General features: G+C 37.6%; 1 protein-coding gene across 2 annotated transcripts; it reads right to left on the bottom strand.

The window, feature by feature from the left end:
* Positions 1-298: 298 nt before the first annotated feature.
* Positions 299-27006, bottom strand: LOC139136137 (cholecystokinin receptor type A-like). 2 transcript variants are annotated; one of them, XM_070703898.1, is made up of 2 exons: positions 26949-27006; positions 299-2433 (listed from the first exon to the last, which is right to left on the bottom strand). In XM_070703898.1, exon 2 carries the CDS (start codon positions 2429-2431, stop codon positions 1205-1207), a length of 1227 nt encoding a protein of 408 aa, XP_070559999.1. In that variant the 5' UTR covers positions 2432-2433; positions 26949-27006; the 3' UTR covers positions 299-1204. The 2 variants fall into 2 exon arrangements, with proteins under 2 accessions (XP_070559999.1, XP_070560000.1); XM_070703899.1 differs by lacking the exon at positions 26949-27006 and adding an exon at positions 8608-8719.
* Between the last annotated feature and the right edge of the window lie 56 nt (positions 27007-27062).

The raw sequence follows: 27062 nt of genomic DNA, 5'->3' as shown, positions 1-27062 counted from the left end.
ACGACGGAGGCATGTAATAAATCGACACAACAATCCTTTAACATTACTTGCACAGAATGCAAATTGACAAACGCACAAAGAGAGACAATTTGATTGTGGAATGTGCATGATTTTATTTTGCGATTAACGTTAACAATTTACTCCAGTTATATGTGAAAAAGCTACCCATCCGGCGTGACTGCAAAGGCACTTTCAACTGTCTTTGATATTTTCGCAATACGCATGTTTTTATTTATTCTGCTTGTGATGTTGCTGAATGACAAAATTGGCGTTGGTGATACACAACAGTATTACACATTAAAAAAAATATAGGTCAAAAACATGCGTCCCATAAAAAAGAGAAGCTAGGGCGTACATGATTCAGATGAATACGTTGAAGGGTATCTTAGACCCTCTAGCCTAATCACCGTTCACAGGTTATATCAACCTTCTCGCAAAAAGCTACCCATCCGGCGTGACTGCAAAGGCACTTTCAACTGTCTTTGATATTTTCGCAATACGCATGTTTTTATTTATTCTGCTTGTGATGTTGCTGAATGACAAAATTGGCGTTGGTGATACACAACAGTATTACACATTAAACAAAATTATAGGTAGATTGAAAATACGCATGCCATAAAAAAGAGTAGCTGGGGTGTATATAAGTCAGAAGAATATGTTGAAGGGTATCTCAGACCCTCTAGCCTAATCACCGTTTACAGGTTCTATCAACCCTCGTACAAAGAATGACAATACGCCCTAGCCTAGTGGTAAATAGATAGACGTCAATGGCCAATTGGATCAATTTCGCCATACGATAAGGCACTTAATAGAACCTTAGAGCATATACAGGATTATATAAGTGTTTACAAAGCTTCCTTCATCAGTGTAAAAATATGAAATACTATTTGACAATTTCCATGTCACTTGTTAAACCTCAATTATCAAATGTCTTTCGAAAATACAAAACTAAACCTTTCATCGTCAATTGAAAAATTTAAAGAAGTTGATTTTTTGTGCATAAAATATCCACGTCTGAACGACTTTCACGACAATAGACATTACAACTTCTAGTAGATTCAGTCGTGATATCTGCCAGATTAAGAGCTGTATCACAATGCTGTGATTTAATTTTATCCGGTAAACAATAATTGATATTGTAACACTGATAAGTATCAGGATCCTGTGGGAGATATTTATACAAAATTCTAGGAGACCAACACAGCTATTTTTTAAAACGATTAAAACATTTAGAAAATAGGGCCAGCGAATCACTACGAAATCGCTTATTGATGAAACTGTAAATAATGGGATTTACGGCATTGTTTATGACATACAGGTATTTCAGAAAGTTGTAGAATTGGATTTCGATGGGTGTGCTGGTTTCCCAGAACGAGGGCGGCAGGAACAGAAACGACCAGTACGGCATCCAGGTCACAATGTAGGTAATCGTCACCACCAACAGCATCTTCGACGTTTTGTTTTTGATGGGATTCACGGAACGCTGACCGATTCTCCGTGAGATGACCGCCGGGACAGACATCCCGTCAGCGAACCCTTGCTGCGTTGTATTCATGTTGCCGCTGTATTCAAACGTATTCGTATTCTGAGGCTGGAGTTGCACGCCGCAGCAAAAGTTACACTTTTTCGATCGCGTGCTGTTCACAATATCGGCACGGATGTCTTCGATGTTCTCCCCCGAAACCTTCGGCGTCCGAGTCATCACGTGAGGGTGCAATTTATTCTTCACTGGCTTCTCGGGAGCAATTGCAGATACGTTTTCCGTCGCACTAACACTCGCATTATCAACGATAGTCGAAGAAACTTCTCGACCGCCGGCTTGGAAGGCGACGCCGATCTTCGAGCGCTTGCGCAGCGCCGCGTAAACGCTGCCGTATGATAAACCTGATAGGGTAACCAACGCAAGGAAGATTACTGCCGATAGGATGTTGATGCCGAAGTATCCCGGATCAATAGCGGTACACTCTTTCGAAATGCTAGTAACGTTGGTAACATTATCAATATCCGCGGTGTACGCAATGCCGAACTGGAAGATGACAGGGGTGCACAACAGGAGCGAGACGATCATTGATGTCAGGATCACAATACGGGCGTAGGACGGGCCGACTCTGAAAGTCAGCGGTCGACAGACTGCAAAGTATCTGTCCACTGCGATGGCCGCTGTGATGAAAGTAGAACTGCTGATACTGGCATGCCATAACCATGACAACAGCTTGCACAATTCTACAATGAGAACGGACGGGTAGATGACGGCGATGATTCCGTAAGGCATGATGACGAGGCAGACGAAAAGGTCGATGACGGCCAGGCCGATGATGAAATACTGGGGCGCCGGTCTTGTCTTCTTTCTGAGGTACACAGCCAATGCCACACCGTTGCCAACGATTCCAGACAGGCACACCACGGTGTAGAGAATGCCAAGAGTGATCATGTCTGTAAAGAGATACTGCAAAATTACATGATGGCTTGGATATGTTGATACTATACTATACTATATTATAACACGCCACATGCTCATTCAGTGTTGCGATTCGCTAAAACTAACGTCACGTGACCAAAAATAAACACTAGTCCCAACAGATCTAGAATTGACAAAAGTGACATCAGAGGGTATTAGTGAAAGACTTTCCCTAGGGAAATAGTTTTTGACCCACATCGCTATACGCCATGTATGTATGTATGTATGTATGTATGTATGTATGTATGTATGTATGTATGTATGTATGTATGTATGTATGTATGTATGTATGTGTGTGTGTGTGTGTGTTGTGTGTGTGTGTGTGTGTGTGGGTGTGTGTGTGTGTGTGTGTGTGTGTGTGTGTGTGTGTGTGTGTGTGTGTATGTATGTATGTATGTATGTATGTATGTATGTATGTATGTATGTATGTATGTATGTATGTATGTATGCTATGTATGCTGGCCGTAGGGACTGAGTGAGGTAGGAAATGCTGCAGGTATGGTAGACCAATGAGTTATGTTCGCCGCCCAGTAGGTCTCTCGACCCATATTATACACACTGTCACTCTGGCTCCCTCCCGCCCTCTCTCTCCCCCTCTCTCCCGCCCTCTCTTTCTTTCTCTCTTCCTTTTTTTTCTGTCTGTCTGTCTGTCTGTCTGTCTGTCTGTCTCTCATATTATAGCTGAAACCCAAACAGCTCCGACCGAACGACGAAGTAAACATATTGAGGATTGAAATTTCAACTGCCATATTAGAAACCTCGTCATCAATTTAACGTTTGCTATTTTAAAACAGCATTTGTTTTTCCTATATAACTAGGGAGTTGATTATCATTACTGGTTTCACAATGTCTGAAATATTCTGTAAATTTTTATAAGCCAAGTAAATTTGTGACTCATTTGAGGCACCGCCAAAGATATTGTTTGGACACGGAAATTGATCTTCACGGAGTTTCTAAACCGAGCTAGGCTACAATAAAATATTCTAGCTACTTTTGTAACACGTTGAAGCTTCAGTTTTCAACAACGGACATGAAAGACCATGAAAAGGCACAGATGCACAAAATACAGAATATATCTGTAAAATTGAATGTGATAGTTAACTAGTATCTTTACGGTGTCCATAGTCCTATAAATAACCTAGATAAAGAGACAATATCTAAAAATAGACCGTTTTGAAGAGGATGGTCTCGAATCATAACATACTGTTACGCTAGCAAGTTACGGCTCTCGTAACACCTTCAAGTTCCACACTTCTTAGTTGTTCGTCAAGTCTTGTCAACAGTTATAAATCGTGCCTGTCTTATCCAAGAGGCTAATTATACTTGGAGGCCGGTCAGCTTAGGGACCATCGATAGTGAAAGTTGACCTTTGGGAAACGCAATTCCTTCGTTTATCGGGAGGTGGGTAGTCAGACCACAATTCGCTTTGCAGGCGCCAAAATCTGAATAAGGAATCTACTGTTGTTCATCTCTAAAAACGTTTTAGTGCCGACTCCCCCCTCGGGGTGATTGGCACTTACGTTTCACATGTGTCAGGTTTGACGATCGACGGTCCCTCGACCCGTTTCAATTTAGTCACCCTATCGTGCAATCATGCGTTGAGAAAACTATGGCAGATATCAATGGACACGAACACACCTGTAGTAATTGTCATAATCTGTTTTGCATAGGGAGATATCACAAGCTGGAGTATCTATACTTTAATCATCGTAATGGATATTGCTTTATTGTGTACATACGTGATAGTACTCGAGGCATACAATTGTTCTTGCACCAATTAGCGATAATGGACGAGTTCTTGACGATCACAGATGAGCTGAAATGCGCGGTACGTCGATACTTAATGAAGATTACAGAAATTGACGAGGGAAGATTACGTCATTTTAATAATTGCACATGCATATGAATATCACTGACATTCTCTCTCCCTTTAATGGCTTTCCACTCATGCCTAATTGTGTCTTTTGTCGTCAGCTGATATTTAAAAGCAGTTGTCCTGTGTGAGGATTTAAATTCTGTAGGAAGAATTTTAGACGGTATAAATTTAAAGCGGTATTAAATATTGATTTTTGATAAAATTCCCATTATATTTGTCCTATACAAATACAACCTCATTTTCTTGTTCGACTCAATATAGTAAGTTGAAATGGAAAATATCGATCTTGCCAACATACTGCACTGTACAGTATGCGATTTTTCCGTTTAAGAATTAGCTTACTGCAGTTCAGTTGCAGAAGATAATATTGCGCAGCGCCAATTACACACTGTGCTTATACGGCTTTACAGTATAATCAAGCGTTTCACAGGACGTTGATGGTAGGACAAGAGACTAGATTTCACAGAGAGATCAAAAAATAATGAAGCGCGTGTGCAATGAAAGTGGATTACGTGTTAGTATATATTACAGCAGTTTGTAAAGTGGCACCTTTGCTTTCTCTGGTGTTGCGGGACAATGCGCCCCGGGGACAGATGTTCATACTCTCGAACACTTACAATATTCTTAATGGTCATGAAACCATTAATTCATTTTCGCGATGATTTCATTTAATTTGTTTAAAACCGGGGTCGAATATATGCATGGTCACCCATTTAATCAGTATCTTTCAACAGGTCAAACAATATAAGAAGTATCTCGTATCAAACAAAATTCATGAAAAATGGCCGACTTTGTCCATTTAAAGCTTGTGACGTAAACAAAGTTTGCACGGCTTAGTTTTGTGAAAAATAGCTTTTCTGTAAGACAAAGGTAAAAGACAGAGAAGCTATATTTAATCAATACAGATAAGTCTAGCCTAAACAAGCGTTCCAAGTTGGTCTCCAAGTGTCGATAAGAAAACAAGTTTTACTTGTCAAATTTCAATTTAACCCACCACAACAAATTATTTGAGATTTTAAAATCTAAAGAAAACATTCTAAGACTCAACAGATACCAGATATATATCAGCTTAATTTCTTTCTTGCTATTCCTTTCTCTGTAGGTATTGGATGACTGAGAATTCGGAATCAGAATGTAACATTTTTGAAAAGCACTTGAGTGGAATTATGAGAAAATATTTCGGTTGCTATTGGGTATATTTCCTTCGAATGAACATGTTATGAACATGTTATGAACTCGTATAAGAAATATGACAAGAATTTTCGGCGGTGCAGTGAAGAATCATACCCTGCAGACTTGAGGCGCAATGTGACTCGGTTATTACCGCAACAGGCGTTACACATGCAATACAAACGTTAAAGATAAAGGATTTGTCCACGTGGATACGAGTCATTTGAAAGGCAAAATATTAAAAGCTACTCCAGGTCGATATAATGATCGCGATGACGATTTCATACCTTCGATTTCTATTCATAGCGTCTGAATCTGCTATGACGTTCCTGATTTGAAATCGCTGATTTATATTCACATGGTGAAAGGATACTTGTTTGATTGCTGTATTTGGGAGAAAAGTGTTGTCCTCCAGGTAGGTTGATATGACTTCTCTCATTTTTACCTTTTTATATGGTTTCGATGAGACTGTATCGTCACCCAAATGTAAGACACACGTTCATCAGCCTAAGCTAAGTTGCTTTTGGCGTTCCAGTGACATTTAAAAACCTATGGAAATCACCTGGAATCGATGATGAATTCACAGACGCACGCACGATTTCATTGTTACGCTGTACTTTCAAATTGGCCCACGCTTTTTCTGTTGACAGAACCCGTTGTCGATTTCACTATCGACGGAGACCCTCCGTTGTTGACATAACAGGAAGAAAGCTTTATAGCTTTTAAAAATACAGTCCACACGAGAATTCTCACAACACCGTCAGTTTTCCGCTGACGAACAATGATGCATTGTTAATGTCACTGCATGTATAAGAACGGATGTCCGCTCCAATTCAGAAAATCGGGGATTCCGAAAAAAAAAATACGCAGGACAGAGAAAAGCTCGAAACCAAGAGATATTGAAGTACGGGGTTATCGGGCGAAGAATTTGAAATAAAAAACCCGTTTCAAGGCAGTGATTGTAATATTTAGCAATGTTAGACAATATAGATTGCAAATTAGGCTTATTGTTACAATAAAATAATTGAAGACGGGAAATTCGTCCATTTGAAGTCGAAATTAGTATTATTACGAACTTGTATATCTCAGTAGATTTACAATGAAGGTTTTTCTGCAGTGCAGCTAGACATCCTGCAACGCTGCGGGCATAGAAATATCAAAGTAGAAAAAAATTAAAGAGCAAACTTCAGCAGACGGTCGCGTCTGATAGGCTGTTGTGTAGATCGTCGGGTAAACGCGTTGACCAACGCTTGGCCAGACAGAGCCTACTGCCGAGAAAAGCCAAGCGGCAGGGCGCCCAGTCTACAGTGCAGTACATTACTGTCGTATATAGATTGGCGAAGTCGCACAGTGACAGCTTCCAAAATCCTGGCACTGCATAGTCGAAAACAGGCAATGGCAGAAGCCAAAAAACTACGGATCGATCAGGACGATTCGCTGAAAACCATATTCAGCCATATCCATATTTCCCAACGTTCACGAAATCAATGGGCCCTGTTCACTTAACAGACAAGTTACAGTTAAAGTAGAAAGCGCCTCGGGTACAGGTATTCAGCTGAGAGTGCCGTTTTCCTCAGAACACGTTTCAAATCTACTGCCCGTGTGAAATACTAGCTTGAATTTTGAAGCCAAGCTGTACTAGTTAATACAATATTGTTTTTGTGAAACTCAAAAATTCTATTTTCCCGTCGGGAAACTGATTAGTGGCCTGTTTTTAATATCAAATATCGATAGAAATTCGGATAATGTGTATCTGTAATAATTCCAAACTTTATACAGTGACTCCTGATATTTTATAGGAATTAAGAAAGGATGGTTGAAAGTTTTAGTAAAGGTTAGATGGAAGTTTAAAATGTTTTGCTTCAAGACACGCGCTATCCTAGAAAGGACTTTGGTAAACGATACAGTCCTTCTCCATTGGCGTTCACAAATAGAAGACGTTAAAAATATAGGTGGTTTGTGATACACTAACACACGGACATACATGGACAGATAGACAGGCAAATAGATAGACGGGTCGACAGACAGACAGATAGATAGATACATTTATAAATAGGAAGATAGATAGATAGATACTCAATTATGTAAAACACCTCTATCCATTAGAGAGAAGACAACTTAATCTTATTCATCGAGTCATGCCTGTCTCCAGACACTAACTGGCAAATAGCTGGTATTAGCGCTTGGTGAATTAAACAATGCAAGCTTTGACAGTCTTAATGTTGATGTTGTCATCCATCAGGGAGCTTCAAAACGGTGTAACTGTATTATTTCCACCCCGTCTCCATGGCCACTTTTAACTGCTACATCCGATCGAAAAACAAATCGAAAGGAATGCTATGTGTTCTGTAGCGTGATAAATGTCACTGCAAAGACATCAGCGTTTGTTGGTGAATAGAGAAGACTCTGCATATCTACAGTTATCATGTTATTTTGATTGATTGGGTACATACACAGATACATAGATACATAGATACACGCACATAGATAGATAGATAGATAGATAGATAGATAGATAGATAGATAGATAGATAGATAGATAGATAGATAGATAGATAGATAGATAGATAGATAGATAGATAGATAGATAGATAGATAGATAGATACATACATACATACATACATACATACATACATACATACATACATACATACATACATACATACATACATACATACATACATACATACATACATACATACATACATACATACATACATACATACATACATACATACATACATACATACATACATACATACATACATGTTTGTGTACTAGCTATAGTTCAATTTTTATACATATTAGTATTGTCGATATTTGGAACCGTGAAAAGATTGACAACTGTTACGTCTTTCTACTCTTAGCGTAAAGGCTGAATGGATATGCAGCTGACACATCTGTTAATGACGGTATAATATTGGTCTTTGCTTTCAGCCTTTGATGGCTGTACTTTGTGGTGAGCAGACTTTAGCTAAACGAAGTGTTCGCAGTTGTAAATTTAAAATGGTGGGAAGCCAGTCGCTAGATAGAGAAGACAAGAAAAGAGGAGCGTCGTTCAACCCAAAATGCAACGCATGAAACATAAGTTATACCACCCACCTAATAGTAGCTCCACAGAAACACAGTTTAAAGTGCCCTTAATCAAGAGCAAAACATGAGTTGAGATAATTCTGCTCCAAATGTTTGCAATATCTTCGATTTCAAAAATCTGCGCATTTAGACATGGTGTCTTCTCAGACGAACCCTACAGAGTGTATGTTCACTGTTTCGCGTCGCAAGGTTTATAACGACAGAAGTGTGACAACGTAAACAGTGTGGCCTTGTTTCACAGCATTGCAGGCCATCAACCAATCGTCAACGTCGTACGATGCTAACGGTGGCAGCCCGATACCATGCTGTTCAAATCAATTAGCAAACTTATTCGACAATACAAATGAACGTAAACCAAAGAAAAAGACTCAAGGTTGTAAAATTTTGATTTCACTGAGTCGCGAGTTAGACGAATAATAATTTTCTTTTTTTTATAATTACCAGGCAACTTCCGTGTCATTCAACTATTGATTAACTCCACTAAATTCTGTGTACGATAAAATACGAATTTCAAGTAGCGATGACAGGCAGTGTTACGAGGAAATGACTCATGACGCTGGCCCTGAATGATCAAAGGAGATATGATCGAATGTAATGAGCGTTTGTTATTGGACATTACTTGTGCAAGGGTGTGTATGTACATGGTCGCCGTAGATCGCAAGGTTTTCAACCACGGGACGTTGAGATTGTCATTTGTCACCCTGTGAATCTTTCATTTGATTTTATAAAAGGAGGCTTCAACTAGGCATCGACTGGGCGTAATCTTCAGACCTTGTGTTGCAGTGATGACGAGGGCTGTATGGCCACTAGTAAATTGCACTGTTCCCGAGCGTCCGTAAGATTTCAACACATTTTCCAAAACAAGTCGAACAGTGAATGGCTCAGACAAGTTCATTGACAGGTCAAGCAAGCTACCTAAGATATGATATAACCGACCTTATGGAGGATTGCCGCGTTTATACCAAGAGACAGTGCCAAGGAAACGCTTGTAAAATATACAAGAAATACTCGCTTATAAACCTGAGGCTAAACTTGAGAAACTCTGCAAAGTCCGACGTGACAGGTCAGAAAGTCAACACTACAAATTAGCGGCAATATCGTTTTAGTGTGGACACCCAGTGAAATCCAACAAACCAGTCTGGTACCATAGATATGTACTCGTTCAGTTGATTAAGAATAACACAGGCTGTTTACCGCTATTAGCATGATCTTCCCGATATGCCTACACCGTTGAGTCGTTCACAGATCATTTCTGACTTTTCTCGTTTTGCTTTTACCCTTTATTCAAAAATAATAGGATTGTGCATTATCTAGGGTTCTCAAAAGTGTTTTATAGATTTTTAGTGTGTACTGGGTGATCTCATTACATACCTCATTTGAATAATCGAGCAATATTAAAGAAGTGGTGTAACCACAAACTGCTGACGTCACAAACGCGAGTCGTGAAACACTGATTCTTGTGGAGTATACATAAAGTTTTTATTAGTTTATTTCTGCGAAAATTAAAAATGTAATCCCCATAGAGTTAACGCATTGATAGCGGCCTGTTTGAAATAATAGTGACGAGAAATATATGGGGGTAATTTATTTCTCTGGTACCAAAGTTTGCACAGCGACTCCCGGTTTTGATTTTTAATTTCGAAAGGGAAAGGTTGAAAGTTTGTTCTCTGGAAGTTTACACAAAACTTAAAGTTCTTCATTTTACAGGCATCTCGGGCAGATATATGGACTCTCAAACTTTTACAATTCTTTTCTGATCTACCACTTGTGGGGGTTCATTTTAGAGCTCTTGGTGTACGAAACTTTTCGCCGACTTTCTTTTACCAAAATTTGCACGGTGACCCACCGATTTTCCTTCTTGATTTAGCAAGAAAATGGATGGAAGTCTCATTAAGGAAAGTTTTGAGCAAAATTTAATCTCTTTCACTTTCCAGGTGCATACTACCTTAATGAGGTATTAAACATGTCTCGTGGCACTAGCTTAATGATGTTTTGTAATCCACAGAGGAAGAATCTAATGAGCCTTTGTTTATAAAAAACAACAAAGACTTTCTTGATTTCCCATGAGCCACTAGGGTGAGAAAGAAAGCAACAATTAAATGTGTTTGCTTTCATTCACGTGAGGGATATTTCCATACCTCGGAACAGATAGCGCATGCCCGCAAGGATACAAGGGCGTTTGAGAAAGTATCCATCATTAGCGATACAAGACACAAGGAGAAAGGTTGAAAATTACCAATCAAAGCAGTATTCCACTGGTAGTGAAATTTTTTGAACATCATGGAAAAAATGTTGCATTCACATTCCAAAACAGGGCCTGTGTACAAGTAAATACGTGCATAGCTAACAAAACTAAGTTTCTTCGACGTCGTGTACCCACTATAGAATCACGATTAGAACTTCCCCAAGCACTATTTGTTGCGTAAATAGACTTATTGAAGTCTAAACTGCTGATAAATTTCCGAACAATGTTCTCCTGTGCCGCGCCACGAATATGAAATGAACTTAGATAAAAGCCCTCAGCGACTAGAAAGAACCTTAAAACCTAATGTTTATTTACTAAAGCGTTTCCTTCATAACTGTCCAGCGCCTCTGAACTATTGATGTGTGAGATACCGGCGAGATATTATTAGATTGATTGATTGACATTTCATAACAGATTTTCTGAATCATGATTGAGTAGCAAGCAAGCATACGCACGGGTTCCTTAGAGTGAACATCGTGACGTATTTTCGTTGCAAATGTACATTGCACGCACGACGCTATATCGAGGCAGAGTTGAACTGCTCCCCCTAAACGAATGATGAATTTCAAATTTTAATTCTCCACGGTCCCTCCGTCAAAAAATGAATTTCAAAAAATGCATTTCTGTACATTTGTGTCATTTGTCTGGTCTAAAATATTACTGGTGGTCCATACAATTCAAGTTTATTGTTACCAAAAGATGGCGTCCCTGGTAATGCCACTGTATTACACTCACTATCAGATGTAAGCCATTGTGAAATTAGAAATACGCACAATTTTCAAGATGAGGAGATCAAAAATCAATTCAAGAACTTCTTCCCTTGGAGATCATACGAGCAAAACATTAAGTGTCTTATCATAAATGACGATGTGCAAGGTGTCATGACAATCGAGCGGTACTCTGTTTAGCTTGATGGGATGCCTTTAGGGTTCTCGAGTCGCGTTGTACGGTAGCCACAAGGACAAGTACCCTGGTCCCGCCCACGTCCACCTTTAGCGGAGACAAACATTTCGATGTGTCCGAGAAAAATAAACGTTTTTTTATCTTATCGTTCATGATAACCTACAAGGTTTTACTATATAGCAGAAGTACTCTTTTCACCTTGTGGTCATGCCTTGAAAATCCAATAGTCACGCTGTACAATTGAGTCTAGGGGACTACCCCTCCCCTCCCCAGATATTAGACTTAACCATATCCCTGGCTTCATCCTATGGGTGCAAATGAAGTAGGGGATTATGTTTTGTTTTCAATTGAAGACAACAGCAAGATCTCCGAATTAGGATTTCAGTTGAAAAAATAAGTGAATATGAAAAACATAGCACACAATGAAATAAAGAACTAGAATACACCATGGGGAATTCAATGTAGCAGGTGAACAAGTGCCCTTCTTTTGAAGTCAGAGGCGTGACTGTAACAATTATAGTTCTTTGGGAAATGTGATGAATGTAAATTTACTTTTGTAGGTAATACAATGACTTTGTTATTATAGTGTATTGCATTTCCATCACCATAAAATGCGAGTACTGCCTTTTACATTTAAGGTATTGCGAAGTGCATTCCGAGGGCGTGATAAGTTTGACCTTTAACCTTCTGTCACATGGGAAATTAAAAGAATCGTTTGTCAGTGACAGGGATCATTGTATTTTAAAGTGAGTCCTACTCCAAAATGGTTTCCACAACACAGATGTTAATCCTCAGCTGTAAAGATGGCAAATGTTAGGGAGAAAAATTCATCAGAAAATAAATCATGCGCATACATTGCCGTATCTCATCAAACATTTATTATCTAGCGTAAAAAAGTGAACAGTTTTTAGAAGTACCGGTATTCTGATAACAACAGTATATTGCATTACAGACATAAATTAAGAGATAACAAATAGCGTTTGTTTCCGTAACGAACATGTGAAGGCGATATAAAACAGTTTAATTTACCTTTCTTCATTGCTTTCTGTTGAACAAAAATACATTTTCCCATTCTTTTTGGAAGGCTTAGTGTTCGACTTTTTTGCCAAAGTGCGCGTCAGTTTATAATTTATTACACCGTATAGCAGTGTTCGACCCGTCACATCACGGGTTTCGCTTTAATATTAACCAGGGAGGGCAAGTACTCCTGAAATTTATATGAAGCTTAGAGGCTGACTAGAATCCCATCGGCAAATGAAAAACCTATCTCGATTGATGCCTTCCTGAATGTGAACTCATTTCCAGGACTACGAATTGGATGTACTGTGATATACTTTCCGAGGGAATTCATTCAGAGAGATTGAACAAGGATATCGCTCAAGTAGTTAAATATGAAGGGGGCTACATGATCACATATATACAGTAGACTAAGAGAAGGCGGTGTAGGCAAGAATTCTCGATCCGGAGATGCAAGTTCATGTTAGCGAACAGGGCATGTTTGATTTGTATCTGACTGATAGTAAGGCTTCGACAATCTTCTTTGTATAAAGATAATATGTGCTCTACGGTATGGGAAACTCGTGTATTAGCCGTGTATACACACAGTCTGTAACTCTCTATTTTTTCTTGCGAAGTCAAAAACGTTCGACAAAGCTTGAGAATCATGTATTATACGCCATATTGAAACTGTTTAATGTCATTGAAAAGTTCTTTTAAGTGTTTAGTAATAGACCGTAAATTTAAATGTCAGCGAACATTTTATGTCTTCTTCCCCCGGGGAGAGACGGTCTGGTCAATTTGTCATATCATATTTGCTTCGGTCAGCCCTCCCAGACTTGTTGGCGTAAAGAAAGCTGCGGAAGTTTAAGTTTTAAACTATGCAGGAAAATCTAGGATACGGGATGATATAGTGCAACGGCAAGACCACAGCCTTTAGTACATTATGCCTCACACAACGTATGGACAAAGTTGGGATAATGGAATAAAAATAAACTCGATAAATCCAGGATCAAACAATCCTCAAAGTCTACTATCAAGCAATACTGACAAGTCTTGTGATATCATTTTGATAGATCATTTTGATAGATTACTTCGTTGATACTTGATCAGAGCTAAATTTAGCTAAATTTTATAATATTTATAGAAACGGATTGTCTGGCAGATTAGAACGTCAATGATACTGTGTTTTATTGGCGGCGTGATTGATTTTGAGTGAAGATCACTTGAAATTCAATAACGTGCCACCTCAGATATGTAATTCTTTACTACATGAAAACATACGATGTCAAATCTTTACTTTTTTATTTCAAGATATTTCATACATTTGCGTCACAGGAAATGCTATTTCTACAAGAATTGTTCGTCAAGATTACGGCTAAATACAATTATTTATAAGAAATTGAAGAAAAGACAGACAGGGTCAAATGAATAAGATTTGAACCACGTGTTCGATTTTGTGGTTTATCGCCAGTTATGTATTACTTCCAGATAACAATTTATTTATTCACTCATTATTTCTGAAGTTTCTAATTTAACTTGTGTTTTTGATCGAAATAAAAAACAGGAATCGCACTTTGTGCAATTTCTTTGGAATTGTTCGTATATTGACCAAGGAGTGGCTCTCATTGCAAATTCTATTTAATAATCTGGCAACATTCGAGAGCGATGCATCGAACAAAGCATCCGGTCTAAAGAAGTAAAAGGCGGTTCGGAGTGGCTTGGTATATTTTCTTTGAAGTATTTAAAAGCTGTCTGAATTTTAGGTGCCTTTTAAACATTAAAAACATATATTGACGACCAGAGACCTGTTTGCATCGAACAATGAATTAAGTGACTTTTTTCAATATTGGGAAGTACTGTAGCTCAGCATGAAGCTACATTAAATCTTACACGCCAGGATCTTCTTAAGAAGATTGATTGCCGTCGATTTCTACACTTGTTTCTTAGTTCTTAGCATCATAATAGTCATCAAAGTAAACATAAACAATGGAGTTATAATGTGACGTCTGGTGGATTTCAGGTCAGAGAGAGAGAGAGAGAGAGAGAGAGAGAGAGAGAGAGAGAGAGAGAGAGAGAGAGAGAGAGAGAGAGAGAGAGAGAGCAAACAGCATCAAAATATGTCTGATTTAATTCAGGCAGACCTAATATTTTTCTACCTCGACAAAAAGAACGTATATCCACAGGAAATAAAGGCGCGCGAGAGAGTGTCTAACATAAGCGGTAAAAAAGATTGCCTTGGGCCCATGCACGTTAGAATTATATCGGAACGAAATCAAGACTTTTAAAAGAGATCCATGGAACCAGACACACAAGGAGAAAACCTGAAAGTTATCAATCAAAGCACCATTCCTCTCTCAGTGACATCGTATGAATGTCATGAAAAAAAAAAATGAAACGACTCCTACAAATTCAAATTTCAAAACTATCACTGTAAGGACTGCGGATATTTGATACACGCACATAGCCGTAGAAGTAATTTTGTTTGACATCAGCAATCCTTGCTTTAGCGACATGCGCAAGTCCTACGATAAAACTAATAACCGCAAACCTTTTCTTAGTGACCAATTTGGCATCATTTCTACTCTTTCTACTCTTCCAATTTATTGTATTTGCATATTGTGTAGGACTTTTCTACCGGAGTCGACAGTTTTAGACAGATCGTGGGCGCTGGCCATTTCAGTGATGTATTCATGATCCTCAACAGTGTTAATTTACAGTGTTCTGGTCGTTTTTAAACATAGATAGCTGCATGTGATCTTTGGGTTAACTTTGAAGTTGGAAGTAACTTGTAACACTTGATATTCAGTGGAAAGAATAATACGTCACGGTTGAAAGTGCCCTCCCTTGTAGCGTGAACATAAAAGTAAAGTGGAGCGTAAACAGATCTGCTTACATTTCTCAATTTATTTGGAAAGCGGAACGAAAGTAAATTTACATAGGTAGCCAATGAATATAAATATGACATTTATTTCAATACTTGTGGCTTCCGGCCTAACGTACAAAAGTATCAAAATACAGAACAACCTTTCGCATTTGTAAAAAAATATATACTTGGCAAGTGTCAAGAATGTGAAGAAAATAAAGCTATACTATTAGATTCAAACATTATTCTCTGAGCTTTGTCGTTATAAAGTGCATAGTGAATGCCGTGAGTGTATCAGTTTTGCAACGCGTGTCTCGACGTTCGTTCGGAGAGCCACGATTAGGGACTGGACATAAATTACAGGGGGGGGGTGGGCCGGTGTTTTTCGAAAAACCGCTGCGTAAAAAATAGTGACCCTTCAAAAGTTCATGCACAAAAATTAGTGACCCTCCCCCTTATCCGTGCATGAAATAAGTGACCCTCCCCTGTTACTCAATACCCCCCAAAAAAACCCGCAATGTGTTAAAGACCCCCTTCTGACTTGCTATACTTTTTAAGTCGCCCTCCCGAAAGGAAGGAAAAATGTGGCCGATATAACGCGTTGTCCAAGAAATATCAAATCATATGTGTGTGATGATTCATGTAAATGTATGTACAGGTAAAAAGTGCATGCCTGTACAAAAAATGTAATTTTTAGATTTTATCGATAATGTTGATTCCACTATATATGTAGTCGACTATAAGAAAACTACGAACGTGTATTTTCCAGTATAAAACTAGCTATGTCTGTTCATATACAGATTTTTAATAACTGATATAGATATACTTGATTAGCATGGGTTGTTTACAAGTGCACATGTGAACAAGATATTTGATTTTGGAATTTCTGTCAAAATGTGATCCACTATACATGGGAGTCTATGACAAAACTATACATGGGAGTCTATGACAACACTGTCAAAAAATGTTCAGAATTAAAAATTTGCACTATTTGTGCATATATGGACCCTCAATAATTGACATAATTGTGCTTGATTAGAAGAGGGTGGTAAAATGTGCATCTGTGTACAATAACTTTGTTTTTGGAATTTTGCATAAAATGTTGATCCACTATACATGGGAGTCTATGACAAAACTGTAAAAAAAATTTCAGAATTAAAAATATGCACTATTTGTGTATATATGACCCTGAATAATTGACATAATTGTGCTTGATTAAAGAGGGTGGTAACACGTGCATCTGTGTACAATAACTTTGTTTTTGGAATTTCGCATGAAATGTGGATCCATTATACATTGTAGTCTATGAAGAAACTATGAATATTTTTTTTAAATACAAAACTTGGCAAATCTGTGTATTTATGTATGCTTGATTATTGATATTTATGTTCTTGATTAGACTAGAGTAAGTCCATGTGTGTGTAAGAAATTTGAATTTGGAATTTCACCGAAATGTTGATTCACTATACATGGCAGTCTATGGTGAAACCCTATGAATATTTTTTTCCAATAAAAAATAGGTAAATCTGTACATTTATGTACACTGAATTATTGGTACTAATGTTCATGATGGACTAGAGTGGTTTCAAGTCAATGGTTGTGCAAGAAATTTGATTTTGGCATATCACTTAAATGTCCATTCACTATACATGGCAGTCTATGATGAAACTATGAATAATTTTTTTCCAATACAAAAATAGGAAAATCTTGCATTTATGTACACTTGATTATTGGTATTAATGTTCATGATTTGACTAGAGTAGTTTCAAGTCAATGGGTGTGCAAGAAATTTGAAATTTGGAATTTCACTGAAATGTCCGTTCACTATACATGGCAGTCTATGATGAAACTATGAATAATTTTTTCCATACAAAACTTGGTAAACCTGTGCATTTATGTACACCTAATTATTAGTATTATATTCATGATTAGACTAGAGTGGTTACAAGTCCATGTGTGTGTAAGAAATTTGATTTTGGAATTTCACCGAAATGTTGATTCACTATACATGGCAGTCTATGGTGAAACCCTATGAATATTTTTTCCATAAAAATAGGTAAATCTGTGCATTTATGTACACTGAATTATTGGTACTAATGATCATGATGGACTAGAGTGGTTTCAAGTCAATGGTTGTGCAAGAAATTTGATTTTGGCATATCACTTAAATGTCGATTCACTATACATGGCAGTCTATGATGAAACTATGAATAATTTTTTTCCAATAAAAAAATAGGAAAATCTTTGCATTTATGTACACTTGATTATTGGTATTAATGTTCATGATTAGACTAGAGTAGTTTCAAGTCAATGGGTGTGCAAGAAATTTGATTTTGGAATTTCACTGAAATGTCCATTCACTATACATGGCAGTCTATGATGAAACTATGAATAATTTTTTTCCAATACAAAACTTGGTAAACCTGTGCATTTATGTACACCTAACTATCAGTATTAATATTCATGATTAGACTAGAGTGGTTACAAGTCAATGGTTGTGCAAGAAATTTGATTTTGGAATTTCACCAAAATGTTGATTCACTATACATTGTAGGCTATGAGGAAACTACAAATAACTCATAGGTTATCTGATCCTAAATTGTTATTCAAAAGTTGTTCGACCTGAAGCTTCCAGTTGTTATTGATGACACTATGCACTATTCTAAACAGTTTGTATTCTGTCAATGTCCTCAAAAATTAAAAAATGTACATACAGCGACATGAACGTTTGACACCGACCTATACCCAATGTATTGTCAATGGGAGAATGATGTCAAATAAGTAATCTCCCAAATTGTTATTGAAAGAGTCATTATAGGGGACAGTTATGCACAATAGTGTTGAATAAGTAGAAATCATGACAACTTAAATCAATGTGGCTGCTTTGATCATCAATACATTGTTTATTATACCTGAAATTTGCGCCCGAAGGGGGCGCCGAAAATGGTAATGGCAGAAAATGAAAGTGCCAGGAGGTATTTTTTCTTTTTTCAGTATTCCATAACGTGCACATGCAATTTCAGCTTTGATGCATGAAAAAAGGTGACCCTCCCCCATAGGCTTGCACAAAATTTTATGACCCTTCAAAAATGCTTGCGCGAAAAATGGCGACCCACCCCCAAAAAACACCGGCCCACCCCCCCTGTAATTTGTGTCCAGTCCCTTAGTACATTTGACCAAGCACCATGTGGAACATGTGACCTCCAGCCACAGCAGACCAGCTGCAAAGGATTGAGCCTTGCGGTATGCCTTATTTTGCGGTGTGGAGATACAGAGAGTAGCCCGAGAAGCCGATGAATATAGAAATAACGGACGACGCGCTGACCATTAACGTTTATTTGTGGGCAAGGGCGAGAGGAAAGCCAAAAATTATAATTTGGCTTTCCTCGAGCCCGCGCCCACAAATAAACGTTAATGGTCAGAGCGGAGTCTGTTATTTCCATTATATTATCAGCGAACCCAAGAAAACCGTCAAAATATCCGAAAATTTCAGGAGCGAACGACAACTGGGCCCCAGAAACTGAGCATTACGCGACGCACAGTCACGCGCGTTGTAAAATATTGGCAAAGCCGGAGATGTTTTCAGAAAAAAATATCTCAACTTGACCTACAAGTGCTCCATTTTATTTTGTGATTGATTATGATTTACGTTTGAGCTGTAAATTTACGATACTTTGAGTTGTTAATCTTATTATTCATATTCACGGGCATGTAAACAGACCATTACTGTGTATTTGTGGTCAGTCACGTGGTTCAGCTCGACCAATCAAAATGCGACAGGCAGGGCATGGTAATATAATGAAGAAGCATTTAGCTTGTACTACAATTTTCATGACCGAAGCAGTAACTCCTATTATCATTATAGGTTTTAGAAAACGTATATTTTGAGGGCGTGACTAGTTTAACTTTTACTTCATCTGTTAAATCTGAAACTACAGACTACTTAATCGGTTACATCCATCGTTTTGTAAAATGTGTGATTCGATAGCCATGTATCAAGTACAAATGATCAGATATAAAGAAGGCGAAAATTTTTAGCAAAACCATAAGAGAAAATCATAATGATCAACCATTGGCCGTGTCTTGTTAAGATTATTATCAGTTGCTATTAAGTGAGCATAAACAGAAGTGTTGTTATGGCTACCATGATTAGAATTACTGCTACAGAGATAAATCCAAATAAATGACTCTTGTTTTAATTCCAATTTGTGCAATGGCGATATTTAAAAGTCATGTTACAGTTAACGTTCGATTTATGTTACTTTATTATTTAACATTTTGTCTATCATACAATTTCCTGCCCTACTCGCAAAACCTTGAAATGCGTGGTGTTCAACTTGTACGGGACACCATGTGTCAGATGAATACAGTAGATGCTCCATCGCATCATGTCAGCCATCACATAAACAGTCTCATTTTAATATCAACCGTAGTGCAGGGTACATGTAAGTAGCTCTGACACATCAATCCAACTGGCAAGTGGAAAACAAGTATTTCGATTGATACATTTTGAAACCTGAGTTCATTTCCTGGACTGAGTATTAACGAACCATTATATGTCCCTCGATCGAGTTATTACAGAGAGATTGAACCATGATGCCACATAGGTGGGATTTTAAAGTGAAGATATGCCTGGTATTTTTAAGAGGATATACCTGAAAAGCAAGTGGCGTAGGTAAGAATTCGTAATCTTGCGATGAAAGGACCTACGTAAGAACATTGGATAGAATATGTTTAATTTGTCACTGACTCCGAATTCTGTATGCCCTCGCGTACAGACAACGAAAGTTAGGCTTGGAAAATTGACGAAGATTGAGCAACTTTGAAAAAATGCCGTATTCAAATTATTTATCAAATATCTTTGAAAAAGTATTTAAATTGAGAATATGTAATGCTTAATTGAAAGAACAGCGAACGATTTAGGTCTTGTGTTAACTGTTCTTTCCTATGGAGTGTTTCGGTCTGCTAAATTATTCATTTACTGCCTCCGTACTTTGCAGCTTTCGCGGACTTGTTGACATTAAAAGGAAACTGCAAGGGTTTGAAGTATAAAATGTATAGAAAATCTAGGATACTGGTATTATAAAATGCTGGCAAAACCATATCATCAGGTAAAGATAACAGTCATATAACGTATAGATAATTAGTGGAAAAGGAAATAAATATAATAACTCAATAATCATAAAACTTATAATTCATTTGGACAGTACGCACAATCTTCAGATAATTATAAACTGAGAATCAAGCTAAGGTTTTCACCTGACAACACGTGGCACAGCCTAAAACCATCTGCGACATTTTCTAGATTATTAAACTTTTATAAAAACATATGTCATATAGAATTTAGTATTCAATAAGCCGCCATATCTTCACTAGCGAATTTCGTACCGCCCAGTGTCATTTCAAACAGCAACGAAGTCGTCCGCTTTCCAATGAACGAGATATTTAAAATAGACGCCCACTTTTGAAATGTGTATTGTAATGTTATATGTAAATGGCTCGGTGTTGTTGCATTGTCAGTACATGGTGAGTGTCGTTATTTGCGCAAGGGTCGATTGTATCCAATATTTTCAAAGGAATATGTTAGCCATAGGACACACGTCTGAGAGTGTTTACTCAATGTTGAACCCAATATACACTTTTGCGGTGCGTTCGTAATGACAGAAGGCTGAGTGTCGTTACATTGCCTTTGTTTGGTGGGTGTGGTTGTTTGCAAATAATTTGCTATATTTAATATTTTCAAAAATACGTCTGATAGTCTTAATTCAATTTTGAACCTAATCTACAGAGGGGTTTTCTATCGCAACCTGTTGCTCTTCTACCGCAAACGCGAGAAGCTGTTCAAGTGAGTTAAATTTATGGATAAGATCGTTTCCAGCGTGCGTATCTTCATCAGTTTTTAAATATTATTCATGTTTTGATGAATGTTTTGCAATTAAAATGAGACGAAATAACTCTTCAGCTGCCACTATTGTACGGCACTTGGAACGCAAATAATCGCTTGCTTACGCTGCAATACTACGACGCTTGCTTGAACGTTTATTTTAGACTTACCTCATGGATAACACTTACATACCAATATTTTTGCTTCCTCTAATCTTGAACGCCTCAAAGTGACTGTAAGTAATGTGCTGTAAACGGTTCAGCAATGAGGTCTGGCTTTTGTTGAAGATACATCACACTATTATTATCAATGCGCGGCGGCTCATGACACAAACATCACGTGACATTCAGGACTTTTAAAACAAAATAGTTCCGTCGCGTTGCCAGTGTATGCAACAGAAGTGTACAGTCTGTTGTTGCATTAGATTTTGATACCATGTAAAAGGGATTAACGTTGAATTTCGTGATCACAAACAAAAGCGTCCTCAGTTCATTCTACATCATATTATCTTAAAAGAGATAGAGTAAGTTCTGATTCATTACATATGGCAGGAGTATTGCAAGTAGATTACATTATTTCGATCTTTGGCATATGGAGACAACTTGAACTCTTAGAGGCAATTTTCTAACAACTAATACCCTTCGGCAAATAATGTGATATTTTCCATCACTCTGATCACATTTTTGTAAGGAAAACAGCAACATAACTCGTTCTTATGTCTGAACGTGAGGTGGACGCACTTGATCATGGGATGAAAGGGTCCTACGACAACTACGTACTAGTTAGAAAATCATGTTGATTCAATACCCCTTAGTTTTGCTTTAACTTGCCCCGTTCATTCCAATTTCTCTGTAATTAGGTCCAAAATCACCATTGATAGGAATAGGATTGCCTGATAACCTACGCGGTGACAAATTTAAATTGCACCAAATGCACACTTACAAACCTAACTCCTAAAGTAGCCTAATATCAAGACTGGTGACGTGTCGTCAAAACCTAAATGATTCCATTTTTCAACTTTATCTCTTATTCTACTTTCAAATTAAAGTGATGTCATGTCATTTTACTGACGTGCTTACCCGTTACTATGTGCAAGAATTGCGTAATCAACTTTGAATGACGAAATAAAATGATGATTTTTTCCTGTACCGCTAAGCACAGCACCGCAAAATCTGGCTGTCGATGTAAAACCAGGAAAAATCCGATCCTTTTGTATTGATTCACCAATACTGCAATGACGTGTTTTGTTTTAGGCAATATTTGTAATAAATGAGTTCCGGTTCGCACTGATGAGAGTCCTGTTCAAATGACAGTTGGATGTTGAAAATATAGAATTTGTATAATGTTTCCCATTGGATATGTCGATACCTGGCGGATTTATCATCTCCCATAGAGCGTGTATTGTTGAAAGAGTGTAATACAGACGCAAGTGAGAATATTTTTCACAAAAACTGATATGATAATCCTTTGGCGCAATGCACTGCATCACAAAATTTCGCTGTCAATGTAAAACTTCATTGGCATTATTTTCATGTAAAGTGAAACTAATACAATAATAAACTGATCCACTGGTATTGATTCCAAAATTCATCAAACTTTTATTAAAATATTATGTCATTTAACATCTTCCCCTCTTCTCTATTTAAGCCACCAAATCCTCCCTCGCTGAATCTCGTACTGTCAGCATTATTTCTAAAAATATGTCGACCGCTTTTCAATGAACGAGATATTTAAAGTAAACGCTCACTTCAGCGATTTGTAGCGAAATGGTAGATGGCTTAGTGTCACTGTTTTGCCATTGCTCAGCAATGTCGGTTGTTTGCACGCACGTCGTTTCGAGTATTTTCCGAACATTAATTGTTAACTCAATTTTAAACTTAATATACAGACGCATGTTCTATTTCTTCTCATTTTGCTCTTCTTCCACCTGTATTGAGTGAACGTTTACTCTTAAAGGTCAATTGCACACAACTAATATCCCTCGGCAAATAATGTGATTGTTTCCTATCACTCTCGATTACATGTTTGTCATATAAACACTTATTTTATCTTTTTGTAGCGAAATAATACATAGCTTGGTGTCAGTGCATTGTCGTCGCTCGTATTGCGTCGTTGTTTGCACGTAAGTAGCTTCGAATATTTTCCAATTATTATGTTTGCCTTTAGGACAAACGCCTGAGAGTAGGAACTCAATTTTAAAGCTGATCGACGTGTGTGTGTTCCATCGCAACCTGTTGCTCTTCTTCCGCACACGAGAGATGCTGCTCAAACGTGTTAAGTTCATGGATAAGATCATTTCTTGTGAGCGTATCTTCATTGCTTGTAATGACTGCCTTACATTGAAAATTGGACGAAATCTAAACCTGTTCCAATGCATCATTTGTACGCCGTTAAGAATACAAATGAGTGCTCTGTCACGCTGCAATACTAAGATTCTCGCTTGAAAACGATTATTTTATGACTTACCTTTGATAATACTTCATTACAAGATGCACAATTGCTCTTGTGTATCTCTAACGCCTCAGTGGCTTTAAGTCATTTGCTGCCAACGGTATGACAATAAAGTCAGACTTTCCTAAGATGAGTCACTCTATTTGTTACCAATACGCGGCCTCACCTATCAAACGTTGACTGTTCGACAGCATGGCACAAATATCATTTTTGGATTATATAGTTACGCGTCAGATAAATTATTTAGCTTTAGTCAAACGAAGAGGTTATCATTGGACGACACACAGCCTAAAACCCTCTTCGATATGTCGTACGTTATCAAACTTTAATAAAAATAAATGTCATTTAACATTTTCCCCTCTTCGTATTTAAACCACCTAATCCCCCCTCTCTGAATCTCTTACTGTCAGCATAATGTTTAACAGCAACTTAGTCGACCGCTTTCCAATGAACGAGATATTTAAAATAAACGCTTACGTCAGCGTTTTGTAGCGAAAAGATATACATGGCTTGGTGTCACTGCATTGCCATTGCTCAGCAAGTGCGGTTGTTTGCATGCAACGTTTCGAACATTTTCCAAGCATTAAGTGTTAACTGAATTTTAAACCTAATACACAGGACCATGTTCTATTTCTACATTTTGCTCTTCTTCCGCCTGTATTGAGTCAACGTTACTTTACACTTAAAGATCAACTGCACACAACTAATATCCCTCGGCAAATAATGTGATATTTCTTCCATCACTCTGGATTGCATGTGTGTTATATAAACGCTTACTTATTGTTTTGTAGCTAAATGATAGGTGGTTTGGTGTCACTGCATTACCATTACTCAGCAATGTATGTTGTTTGCACGCAAGTCGTTTCGAATATCTTTCAAGCATTATGTTTGCCTTTACGACAAACGTCTGTTAGTATGAATTCAATTTTGAAGCTAATCTATATGTGTATCTTCCATCCGAGCCTGTTGCTCTTCTTCTACACACGAGAGAACCTGCTCAAACGTGTTAAATTCATGAATAAGATCACATCTTGTCAGCGTATCTTCATCGGTTGTAATGACTGTTTATGTTTTGATGACTACCTTACAATTAAAATTGGAGGAAATCTAAACCTGTTTAAATGCAACATTTGTACGCCGCTGGGATAGAAATGAGTGCTCTGTCACGCTGCAATACTAAGATTCTCGCCGGAAAATGATTATTTTATGACTTATCTTTGATAATACTTCATTAAAAATGCACGATTGCTCTTGTGTATCTCTAACGCTTCAGAGGCTTTAAGTCATTTGCTGCAAACGGTATAACAATAAAGTCTGACTTTCTTAAGATGAGTCACTCTATTCGTTATCAATACGCGGCCTAACCTATTAACTGTCTTCTGGTTGACAGCATGGCACAAATACCATTTCGCAATAAGTGGTATCCACGATTTCAGATAAAATAGTTCGATAGCATCTTGGGTATTTACAACGGACAATGTACACTCTGGTGTTGTGTCAGATGGCGATAAAATAAATTGACGTTGGACTTCATGATCATTAACTAAATACGAAGCGTCTACTGGTTCATTCTTCCTTGTATTGTTGTTAAAAGACAGAGTAAGTTCTGATCCATTACACGCAAGTTGATTACAGTATTCCGATCTTTGGGTACAAAACCAGTATTGAGTCCACGTTTACTCTTAAAGGTCAATTACACACAACTAATATCCCTCGGCAAATAATTGGATTTTTCCATCACTCTAGATCACATGTTTTCTAGGAAAATAGCAACGTTACCCATGCTGATGATGAAGATTGAGCATGTTGAAAAAAATGCTGTATTCATATTATTTAGATATCTTTGAAAAATATTTCAATAGAGAATAAATATATGCTTAACTGAAAGAACAGCGAACGGTCTTGTGTTAACTATTCTTTCCTATGGAGTGATTCGGTCTGCTAAATTATTCATTTACTGCCTCCATATTTTGCAGCTTTCCCGGATTTGGTGATATTAAAAGGAAGCTGCAAGGGTTTGGAGTGTAAAATGTATAGAAAATCAAGGATACCGGATGATAAAGTACGCTGACAAGACCATATCATCGAGTATAGATACCAGCCATGCAACGTATAGATAAAAGTGGAAAAGGAAATAAATAAAATAACTCGATAAAACCATGACCAAACGTACATTCATTTGGACTATACGCACACGCGTGAGATAAATTACAAACAGAGGATCAAGCTAAGAAGATTGTTAGCAGACAACACCATGGCGCAGCCTTAAACCCTCTGCGACATTTTCTGAATCATTAAACTTTTATTAAAAAAACATATGTCATTTAAAATTTAGTACTCAATAAGCCACCATATCTTCACTCACCGAATTTCGTACCGCCAGTGTCATTTCAAACGGCAACGAAGTCGACCACTTTTCAATGGACGAGATCTCAAAATTAACGCCCACTTTTGCAATTTGTATGGTAAAGATATATGTAAATGGCTCGGTGTTGTTGCATTGTCATTCCGCAGCTAGTGTCGTTATTTGCACACGGTGTCATTATATCCTATATTGCAAAGCAATTTGTTAGCCTTAAGACAAGCGTTTGATAGTGTAAACTCAATGTTGAACATAATCTACACTTTTACGGTGTGTGTCTTAATGGTCGTTACATTGCCATTATTTGGCAAGTGTCGTTGTTTGCACGTAATCAACTATATTAAATACGACAAACGGCTCAAGGTATTAACACAATTTTGAACCTCATACACAGAAGCGTGCCCTATCGCAACCTGTTTGCTCTTTTCCCGCACAAGCGAGATTCTGCTCAAGCGAGTTAAATTAATGATCGTTCCTTGTGTGCGTATCTTTATCGGTTTTAAATGATTATGCATATTTTGCAATTAAAATGAGACGAAATAACTCTTCAGCTGCCGCTATTGTACGACACTTGGAACGCAAATAATCACTTGCTTACGCTGCAATACTACAACGCTTGCTTGAACGTTTATTTTAGACTTACCTCATGGATAACACTTCAATAGCAAAATTTGTCCTTCCACTAATCTTGAACGCCTCAATGACTTCTATTTTTACTTTCAAATTAAAGTGATGGCGTGCCATTGTACTCACGTGC

This window comes from Ptychodera flava, chromosome 7 (genome assembly GCF_041260155.1).
Source record: "Ptychodera flava strain L36383 chromosome 7, AS_Pfla_20210202, whole genome shotgun sequence".
NCBI lineage: Eukaryota > Metazoa > Hemichordata > Enteropneusta > Ptychoderidae > Ptychodera > Ptychodera flava.
Note: the sequence above shows the minus strand (reverse complement) of the source record. Positions and strands in the feature narration are given on the sequence as shown.